We start from the raw sequence: 11,371 nt of genomic DNA, 5'->3' as shown, positions 1-11,371 counted from the left end.
TACGTCTCACACACACAATCACGTGTCTCACCTCCCTGTCGCCACCCCAACTGACACTGATGAAGTGTTAGACCAATTTAGGTCCTTGTCAGACATGTCAGCACCCTTCTCATTTGGGGGGGGGGTGGGGGTGGATGTCAGGTTTTTCCTTCCGGAAAAATGTGTGCTAAGACTGACTGAAGAATTGTCAGAGGAGACCAAGTGTGCTCCGGTTGGCAAATTAACGATGGCCACCGGGCCACCCCAAGGGGATGAAAAATAACCGCACTCATTGTGTGAGGGATGAAAAAGAACCCTGCTGATGGGTGAAAAATAAACCTGCTGATTGGCTGATGGGTGAAAAATAAACCTGCTGATTGGCTGATGGATGGTAAGGGAGGTCCACTCTGGCCTCCCTCTGCCCTCTATTATGGCTGACTGGAAAGGTGAATCACGTCAGCTGGATGTTCTTTCTCTTGTACGTGTTCTAAATTGTTATTTCATTTTATCCAATTCATGGGCATTTGACTTGACGGTACTTTAAACCCAGCGTGATGCCTCATTTCATCAGATTTACCGTGTGTAAAATGTTCAGTGTACAGAAATTGCCCTGTATTGATGCATGGTGTGTAGAGATTTATACGCCAGCACTCCACTGTGTCTCATTCACTTAATGTACTCAAACCCGTCAATCACCTTCAAAATCCATTAAAATGTCAAGAATGATTGATGGTGCAGCGTAATCCACATCGGGATTATTGCCCAGAGAGTGGCAAAAGTGTTTAAAGACTCTGATTTTTCCTTAAAGTGTGAGTGTTCAAATAATAATCTGAAATAGTGTTTACATTTTGTGTATAGATATACATCAAAATAACTTTAGCATTCTCATAAACAATATTTAATCAAGATTATAAGAAAAATAGTTTTTATTTATTTTATTGTATTTCAGTGCAAATTCAGGCTTCAGGAATAGATGACTATGGTCCTATGGTCCATATTTCAGTGAGTTTCACTGAGAGATGCTATTGCCTTGGGCACAGATACTGTATGGGGCAATTACCCTAGATTAGCCCCCCCCTCCCCACACACCCAAAGTCCCAAACCTTTTTAGTCCAGAGTGACCCACTAATAGCCTGTCCTAATTTTGACACCCCCTTCCATGCCAGACAAGCATTGGCCGGGAGCAAACGTTCCACGGCTTCCCCACCAGTTCCCAATGTGGCTGTGCTCTGAACATTCCGGAAGATTTTCTGCATGGCAATCCATCGCCTGAGAGCATTGAACCCTTCAGTACAGCTCAAAATGGGCTTAGTGGCATTATAGCCAGCAGAGAATAGGGCTAAGTGGTGTTCAGGTAACCTGCTTGATGAACCTGATGAGGGCCATTCCGGCTCTAAATGGGTTGAGTGGCATTATTGCCCCTGAGAGAGCAGTTCTGTCTGGGCATTACGGGGGCCAATCTGTCCGGTTTACAAGCCACCTTTATGGCTCTAAACGGGCAGGTATTTAATGACAGGCTTCCCAGGCTTGCCACACGTGTGTGTGTGTGTGTGTGTGTGTGTGTGTGTGTGTGTGTGTGTGTGTGTGTGTTTGTGTGTGTGTGTGTGTGTGTGTGTCCTTGAATGTGATATGTGTGCATACTGGGGTGCATGCCACGCAGGCATATACGACACTGAGGGTTGCACTAACATACAGCCAAAGTAGGTAGGGGATACCGACTGAGCAAACCTAATGTGGACAAAGCTAAAACACAAGGCATGGTAGCATCCTCAAAAACAAGTTTATTTATCATAGACTGCAGCAATAAATAAATATACCCTAGGTGAGATGAAGGTGAAATGTTATTTTAGCTACCCCCCCCCCCCCTTCCTTAAAAGGACAACCAAGGACAAATTGCCAAGGCTTGCCAATTGCAAAGTCACAAATCCTTCAGCACAGAAAACCAAAGAAAAAGACAGAGACATTAAGGACAAAAGATGGAAAATTGAAGAACCCCAACAAATGTGATGGTAGATGAGGTTTAATGGAGAACGGCAACGATAGTGACTTGGAGTCATGCTAATGGAGTAATGCTAAGCTACATACAACATGGAGTTGAAACACAAAGAGCTGTGAAGTGCAGGGGGGGTTACATCCAATTAAATCCTTCAGCAATGTCACATGATAAGCATCATCTCAGGGGGGAAGAAGTAGCCTCTGGGGTTGCAGGAGAACAGGAAGCAGGGGTCAATGGGGGCATCTTCAGCTGGAGCCTGTCTGTCCAAAACTAGGAGTGGCCACTGAAGGGCTATCACTTCTTGATTTCCTCCTTGGGTTGGGCTGCAAAGCATTATATATTATTAGAACAAAAGTTTAAAAGTTTCCTATTTTTTTTCTTAACAAATGCTTCAACACAATATTATTTGTATTTACATTTACGAAACACATACATACATACTTATATATATATTTATATAAATAAAACACACATACACTCACTTAATTAAAAACAAAGATAAACACTGAAACTGATATACTGTATAAAGCAATATTAAAACAAAAATTCCAAAAAAACATCAACTAAAAATATCAAGTTAATTAACAGAACGATTATTAGTGATCCATCAACATAATCACAGATCAAGTCATTGCAAATAGGAGCTGGTGATGTCAGGAAAGCAGTGGATTGGTGACATCGGGAGGTGACACAGTTTTGTGGTTGTCAAAGGAGTCTTGGGGAAGTCTTACTCAGCTCCACTCAGAGGCCCTGTGTACTAATGCCTCACGTGCTACAGACAGGTGGGGTAACCATGGCGACGGAGGGAGGGAGGCACAGAAGGCTGCTGAACTTGATATGCAACTGCTACTGTTAGCAATGAAGATTATTATTATAATGGCTGAGAAAAGTGAATTGAAGGATTGCTGTGTACAGCTGAGTGATATTAGCACTACAGACACATTATCAGTGCAATGTTGAGTTGTCAAGACTTATTCCTGAATGGCCTCCTTATTGGTGGTTTACCAATCCCACCGGTATGACTGAGTGGAGGGAATGACCTTGAGTAGAGGGAGTGACCTTGAGTGGAGGGAGTGACCTTGAATAGAGGAAGTGACCTTGAGTGAAGGGGGTTGACCTTATGAAATGTATTGCACTCTTCCATAGGACAGGTGCCAACTCCAGACTGTTCTAGATACTTACGGCGAACCTCCAGTTTGCACTCGACCACGTCCTCTCCGCACTCGTTGACCGCTTTGCACTGGTACACTCCACTGTCGAATGTAACGGGCTTACGGATCTCCAGCGTCAGAACACCCTGTTTGCTAAACGTCCGGAACTTGGGGTCATAGGAAACGTCCATCCTGTTCTTAAACCATGAGATTTTGGGCTGAGAAAGTAGGGATTAGAAGAACAGAAGAAACTCAGACATGCTGTACTGTAAGCAGATGGGCAGGAAGAAATGGAGATACTTAAAAAACAGCAATGAAAATGAGGTGATAACCAAAGACGTTCCCACTGAAATCCAATGGCATAATAACTCTAAGTATATTTAGTTTACAACAAGGTTTTAAAATGAGGAATACAAAGTTACCCAAGAAGGGAGTTTTGGTAACATAACTCATATTGCATTGAAACCAAAAAATGCCTCCCGTCCAGAAGCTTTTTTTGAGGAGAAGAAAACCAGGAAATGAACTCTTTTGTATATGACCCCTCAGACTTCACACTGACCTTGGGGATGCCCCTGACGGCGCAACTGAGGGTGGTGTTGTAGCCGCAGATGACAGAGCGGCTCACCAGAGGGTGAGTGAACTTGGGGGGCTCCTTGAAGTCATGCTCCTTATAGGTGGGGGGTTTGTACTCAAAGCCTGAGAGGGCCAGACGGGATAGTTAAGGTAGCGCAAAACAAATTATGTTCTCAACTTAATTCAGCTCAACTGGCATGGTACAACATTTGTATGCCATGAGTACGGGCACAAAATGTCAGTGGGTCAGGCGTAATTGAGATACAGGTTCAAGTTAGCATATCTGTCTGTGTTGTGTAGTAACCTGTTTTCTGAAGTGTAGCATCAGGTAAACAGGCCGTGTTAGGTGTAGTTATAAGATGTGAGGTGTAATGACCTATTTTCCTAGATGTAGCCACAGGTACGTGTACCTGTCACTGAGGTTTAGTTACCTGTAGCCTCAGGCAAGCTTACCTGTGTGCCATGTGATTGGTTATGGTTACCTGTTTTCTGAATGAAGGCAGTGTCTACGGTGGTGCAGGGCTCAACGCTGCTGCCCACCATGTTCATGGCAAAGGCGCGGAACATGTACTCGTTCCCCATGATGAGGTCGGACACCACACAGTTGGTGCGTCTGTACTGGTCGTAAACTGTGTACCAGTCCTGTGAAAACAACCATGTGAGAACTAGTCAGAGTCACACAGAGTTACATTAATATAATACAGTACAGAACACAAACACTCATCTAACCTCTTAGTAAGCCTGATGGAATAGAGCTTGATATTGTGAGCCACCTCTACATCTAGGTGAGATCAACTGACATCTGTACAGCTGTACAGTCTTTTGGTTTGACTGAATAACCTTACAGACCCGTTGAGGATTGAAATGTTGACAAATTAAGGTGTTTATCTTTATATTTGTCTTTATATTACGGGTGCCATTCCATACTGTCAACTACATACCTAGTAAAGTAAATGCTCGGGACGTTAGTACATTTCATTAAAAGGCAAAATGGGTTTAAGGTTAGGATTAGTGTGTGTCAGGGTTATTATCATGTAATAAGACGTATTATTGTATTATTATTAAGTATTGTATTCTTAGTGACTTACTGAGGTTCACTCGAGACACTTCTACTACTACACACTAACTCCGAACATCTCATTAATGTTGCAGCCACCATCAGTAGGAGCAGTAAGGACAGCTGACATAACTATACTGATACACAGTACAGTGCTTATGCATCTCATCCATCTCAGGAGGACTGATCGAACAGCCTAAATTGGTCTTCATAGTTGTGTGTGTGTGTTCCTGACTAAAGAGTTCAGGTACCCTTTGTTAAATGTACCCCTTTATATTTAACTGAGCACCCCTCTGATTGCCAGTTGAGATATTATCTTATGAAACCAAATCTGCAGGCATGCTGCTGCCTGAAGCCCCAGTAAACACGATAATTAATTTGGCCTAATAATGACGTGTGGCTGGTTAGAAGCCCGAATGAAATTTGAGCCAGGGACTTTTTATTTAGCGGCTAACCTTTTGCCTGTCAAAAGCACAATGGTAGTGCAGCGACGTGCAGCAACAGCTATCCCAAATCGGGCCAAGGCCACAGGTGGCTATGATTAGGGCATGCCTGGTTCGCTCTGCCTTTTGTGGGGGGAGGGGGATGTAAAGTACCGTTTGGGATGCTCTGACACAGTCCCCAGAATGCATCTCGAATGATGGGAAATTGTCCAGCACTATGCCACTGACGCAAAAAAAATGACCAGGTGACCAGGCAATGTTTTTTCTCTTCCCCCTGTGGAATAGTGTACATACATTTCTCAATTATAGCCGAGGCTCAAGGTGGCTTAGTCGCCTTACATTGGCAGCCACTGTAGTGTGTGTGTGTGTGTGTGTGTGGGCGGGGGTCTCCATCTGGGTACTGGCAGAGCTACCCCCCCCCCCAAACCCGTCCCAAACCTACCCCCCCCCAGGCTTGAAATACTAACCATATTTGTCAGGGTGATAACCTTGTGGGCATCCTGCATGCTGGGAGCATGAGTGATTACCCTTCTCCGTTTCCAAAGGCTTCACTGGCACATTGTGTAAAGGTTGCCAGCCATAATAGAGTTGATATTACGCCATGTGTTAAGGTCAAAGCACAATAAAAACTAAAAGAAGTTTTCGCGCACACACACACTCACACACACACAGATGGCAAGACTGGACAGGTTTGACAGATAGGAAGGCTTGAAAAGTGCAATGAGAGGTAACCAAGTCCTGAACACTGTTGCAATGGAGGTCTATGACCTTTCTTGGGCATGGCCTTCATAGATATCTATGTAAAGGCTAGATGTCTTACGGTGGAGTCTAGAATGTCACAGCCGGCCATCTTGCCACAGGTAAGCTTTCTGGTGGGATCTGTGGTACCTGAGGTGAGGTAAGGTCAGTAATCTGCACAAATGCTAATACTCTTGACGGATTTACAAATGGATTTACAAATGGTCTGGTTTCTTACAAACGTTATTAACGTGGTTATAATTCTGGAAGCTTTTTGGACATTTTTTAGAACATTACATAATAACTACATCTCTGACGTCTATAACAAACCAAACCATTTAAAAATCAGTTGAAAATTGAGCAAGTTATGGTTATTTAAAAAGTACATACCACTACTACCACAATGTTATGGGTGAGCAATCTGAGCTGTGGCAAATTGGCCGCCAGACATTTAGCCTTTATATAGATATCTATAATGGCCTTTACTACTTTTGCGCTTTGTAAGGTCAAAGGTCAACCTAAACCTTCCTGACCCTCACATTGGTTTTTTTGTCTGCTTTCTGGATAGTGTAGCCGATGATGTCACAGTTGCCATTGTCCTTGGGTGGTTTCCATTCCAGCGCCACGTTGAAGCCCCATACCTCTGTAATCTTCACGGCCAGAGGGGCGGCAGGTAAATCTGAGACACGCAGAGAACCAGAGAGGAGTACATATAAATGTTAAAGTAAGACCTTGAACAGGCATTTACCACTCTGAACAGCATGAAAAGTTATAGCACAGTTATAGCATGAAAACTTATAGCACTTATAGATAACAGATGAGTTTGCCAAACCAAACCACTTCAAATTTAAATGGCAGTTTATAGTTCAGGCGTCAAGTGTCTGTTGATAAAAGTGAAGCAGATCTGGAAATGGTGCAGCACCTGTGCGCTTTCATAGTCCATTACGATGACTAAGAACTGGCTCAGAAGATATTTATGGCTCAGTCATTTCTATGGCAACTCACCTAGCTAACTGAGATTAGCTATCTTGTTCGAGTCATATTAGGCAAGACAGATGGAGAAAACTATTCTGAACAATCCAAATATTTTCCCCTCTTTTTCACCTCATTGACAGGCATAGAAAGTAAATCTCCCTGTTAAGTTTCATCAAACATAAACTACACAGCTGGCACTACTAGCTACCTAGTGCAATGCTAGTACCTAGCCAAACAGCCAGAACGGTATCCATGTTAACATGGCACAACATAAATCAAATCTCTTGTCATCTTGTCAGTTTTTCTTGTCAAAAACTAAAAATTGTAGATATGAGACAAGGTCCGCAACACCCTAGTATTTTATGGCTTAATGACATTGTGACACTGTCGCCTGGACTATAAATTAGCCTGACGGCTCCATTCTGTTAAAGTAAAGCACTTAGGATTCAGTTATGCATGACTAAGCTTCCTACTGTTGTTTCACCAAGCATGATGTCATAGCTATAGTCCTGTGGTTTCTCACCGACGATCTGAATGGTGATGTCTGCCTGGTCCTCCACATTCTCGATCTGCAGGTTGATGTCGTACTTTCCAGAATCCTTGCGATCTGCCCTCCGGATGAAGAGGATGCTGTCCGTATCGCTGTTTCGGATGCTGGCCGACTTACTGTCCAGTTCCTCGCCATCTTTCTTCCAGGTTATTTTGGGTCTGGGTTTTCCCTGTTTAAGGACAGGGACAGGGAAGTTAAACTGAGACTACCGAATCGAGTACTCCTTGAGTTCAGTGACTGAAAAAGAGAAATCAAATTCCTGAATGTTGAATGTTCGCTAAATTCATGTCCAATGCTGGTCTAAATGTTCCCCTTTTTCTTGTACCTGATTTTGTGGTTGCTGTAATTGTTTTAGGCATGGAATGTCAGCTGCCAAAGCTTCTCAAACCCGGTATCATGTCCTTGATACACAAACATATGCACCATAGTACAGTATATCTGGTACATGCATAACCCTCATTACAGCAATGCCTTTTATCCCCATGTATTCTTGGGTGGACATGGCTGTGGCATACGATAGCCCTGAGGGCTTTGTAAATGTGCACAAACACATGTGCAGGCGTCTTGGCATCTTAGTGACCAGTATTCTATGTTCTGCATGGTGTTTGGCCATTGACCAGTGCATTCATACAGGCTTCATCTCATGCCCATCTCTCTCCACCCCCCTAACCCTTACCCCCACACACAAGTGTTTTCCACCCAGCATACCCCGCTATGGGACCCCCAGATACAGTTTCCTTGCTGTGTGTCTATGTATAAATAGTGTTGGGGGGGTGCTGGGGGATGGGGAACACTGTGTTGTACACACTAGTCCATATCCTTGGTAAATACCCAGGCTCAAATTTCGAACAAACACACGCTAAAAGGCCTGAGGGTGATTGGGGGTGGGAGGTTCAGGCTTTTGGGGGTGCCAAAAGCTAAAAGACATGGAAAGTTGGGGTATATTTCTGGAGGGGTATCTCCCGCGCTGTTAACCTCTTAAGCCAGGGGAAGTAATGGAGGAGGCTAGAGAGTCGGTCTGGCCTTAGTGGTGATCACAGTGGATCACAAACAACTCTCCATCGTGGTGCAAATCCTTGCCACTCATGTAAGCAATACCATGGTAGCCATGATTACAAAACAGCAATGAGTGAACTTCAAAAAACTACATTTTGGAAGGAAAATTATGATTTCCAATTAAATGTTTAATTGGAAGAACCTGTGGTACCGTCAAAGAGGAAACAACCTATTGTATTACAATATTGCTTAGATAAACCATTATGTTAGGAACATGTACTCATTTATACATATTTATAATTATTTGAGAGGACAGAGACAGCATCCATGAAAATGGATGTCCTTGCTCCTTGGAGGATTGTCTAAGAGGAAAGACAGACACACACACACACACACACACACACACACACACCCACACACACACACACCCCCACACACACACACACACTCACCTGGAAGGGAATCACCAAGTTGATGGACTCTCCGACTTTCTTCACCAGGGTCTGTCGCAGATGACGGGGTATCCAGATTTTGGGACGTTCTGCACAAACAAGAAGAAAACCAACCATCAACCCTCACCACAAACTACAAGGAAATAGTCTTTCTCTTCCAGGGGAGATCCTGTGTGTGACACCAGCCACGCCACACCCATTCCCCTTCAGTCAAAGGAACAATTTGCTTGGCATCTTCCCGTCATCGAACATGGAACATGGGCTTTGAGTCTCGGGAGAAGGGGATAAGGAAGAGTCCAAGAGTGGTAACTTGAGGGTGTGAGATTCTACCCCTCCCCTGCTAAAGAAAGACTTTAAGGTTGTGTGTGTGAAGGGGTCAAACTGATACTGCTCCCTAAACATACACCGCATTCTCAAGATTGGGTGCAGACAGATTACTATTCACACCTTGCTTTGGCTAATCTATCATCCTTGCAGGAGGACGTGACTGGTAGAAATTACAAACCATGACTGGTGCCAGCGTAGCAAGTAGCAATGTGTTGTCTCCAGTTCTAGGGTGCAGCAGTTTTGATAACTGTGTACAGTTCTAACCTTATACAGTGATCTGTGATCAGTACTGGTGTTACCTTTGAACTAAAACTACGAAACTTGTGTCACACAAAGTGAAGCACTTCCCGTTGGGGCTCTGAACCGAGGAAACCATGACATTAAAAGCGATGTTTAACCGCTGCTTAAAAATGGTTCTATTTTGGCAAAGTTCGTAGGCTAGCACACATCTGGGCACTCTCACTGTACCGGGAATGTTTCTCGTATCATGTTTTCATTGCCTAATGTCCCTACAGTGCATCCCTCGATAAATTAACCACTTTTCAACACATCTGGCTTGAAAGCCTCAAGGCTTTAAGAAGCGTCATCTTGCCAACACTAGTGATCAGTGCTAGAGTGTAGCAATGTGTTCTTTCTGGTGTTAGCACGTAGCGGTGTGCTCTATCCAGTGCTAGCTTGTAGCGGTGTGCTCTATCCAGTGCTAGCTTGAAGCGGTGTGCTCTATCCAGTGCTAGCTTGTAGCGGTGTGCTCTATCCAGTGCTAGCTTGTAGCGGTGTGCCCAGTCTGCTGCTAGCATGTAGTGGTGTCCCGTGTGTCCCACTCCAGTGAGGTTTGTTATTGGACGTGTGTCACTCACGCATGATCTCTCGGATGGTGACGGGCTGGGCTAGCATGGTGGGGGCGCTGGGGCCGGCCATGTTGTGTGCTCGCACACGGAACTGCATCTTCTCGCCTGTGGGCAGGTTGCGGATGATGACTGAGGTACGGTCGGTGAGACCTTCAAAGGCGGGAATCCACTCTTTAGCTGGAGAGGAGACAGGAGACATGCTTCAGTCTGTTAGAATGACTACTAACCAGTGGTTTGCCTCAACTTGAAAGCACAAATGTGCTATGTAAATAGAAGTGACTTGACTTGACAAGAAGTTCTACATAGAGACTGAGGGTTTGACTTTAGTTTCAAAATGGCATTCAACATTCTTCCAAACAGGCAGGCTATCCCTTTTAAAAAAGTAAATAAAAATGATCACAGCACATATATTTGCAGCTGTTAACACCCCTTACTCTTGCATGTAAAACTTAGAGGGCTGTGTGTGAAAGTAACATCAATGCGTCATTAGTGAACATATTGTAATTTACATTTAATGAACTCAATTTCTGGTCTTCACCACTGGTCTCTATCCAGAGATGTCTGGCCCGGCATGTTGCAGGCCAACTCAATGTATTAATGTCCTCACTGTCCCAAGCCAAGAGGACATGAGAGCCCTTCATGCCATCTGGCCAACGGTAACTTTGGCTCAGACAGCGGTGAGAGGGAGCGCGTTGGCTGCCTGTGTCATGTCTTAAGTGTCACATCCTGTCGAGTGATTTGGGCCTTTAATTCACAGACGTGATGGCCACGGTTATGGTGTTTTGTTTTGCCCCGCTCCTCGGACACCAGAACCTGGGCCAAGATGGTTTCGGGTCGAGGGGGCTTATGTGTAGCATCTCATACACCTGGTGCATTTTAAACCCCCAGTCTGACGCCTCCACGGATGGATTTAATTAGCGTTAGCAGTGTGCTAATGGCATCTGGCGCTAACCCAGTACATTTGACCGCAGAGCTTTTGGGACTGCCAGCCAGCGAGGCCTGAGACGAGACTCTTGGGATAGCAGCTGCTGATGACCAGGTGGCAGTTGTTAGAGTTTTTAGAAGTAGATAGTTTCACAAACTGTATACATTTTGCAAGTTCTGGAAGTATAAAATATTTACATAACACATGTCATTTTCATATATGTTTACATTGGTGGAAATGCCGCCAAGTAGTCACTAAAAGAGAATGCTGATTAATGTTTATTTTGTCCCTACAAATGCTTACAAAAGTGTGTTATTTCAAACTAAGTATGTTAACATTTATTCTTTTGGAGATATTTCCA

The 11,371-nt window shown here is 44.1% G+C and overlaps 1 protein-coding gene across 1 annotated transcript in view; it reads right to left on the bottom strand.

The window, feature by feature from the left end:
* Window positions 1-1,963: 1,963 nt before the first annotated feature.
* mybpc3 (myosin binding protein C3) overlaps window positions 1,964-11,371 on the bottom strand; it is a gene marked incomplete at its 5' end in the record, with an annotated part of 49,492 nt that continues 40,084 nt past the window's right edge. The window contains 8 exons of the mRNA XM_080840450.1: window positions 1,964-2,298; window positions 3,158-3,344; window positions 3,686-3,822; window positions 4,182-4,341; window positions 6,477-6,616; window positions 7,436-7,631; window positions 8,911-8,999; window positions 10,095-10,262. Coding sequence (XP_080696576.1) covers window positions 2,270-2,298; window positions 3,158-3,344; window positions 3,686-3,822; window positions 4,182-4,341; window positions 6,477-6,616; window positions 7,436-7,631; window positions 8,911-8,999; window positions 10,095-10,262 — 1,106 coding nt within the window. The 3' untranslated portion in view covers window positions 1,964-2,269. The remainder of the gene's footprint in view (window positions 2,299-3,157; window positions 3,345-3,685; window positions 3,823-4,181; window positions 4,342-6,476; window positions 6,617-7,435; window positions 7,632-8,910; window positions 9,000-10,094; window positions 10,263-11,371) is intronic.

The sequence above is a fragment of the Sprattus sprattus genome, assembly GCF_963457725.1.
Source record: "Sprattus sprattus genome assembly, chromosome: 6".
Classification (NCBI taxonomy): Eukaryota; Metazoa; Chordata; class Actinopteri; order Clupeiformes; family Clupeidae; genus Sprattus; species Sprattus sprattus.
Note: the sequence above shows the minus strand (reverse complement) of the source record. Positions and strands in the feature narration are given on the sequence as shown.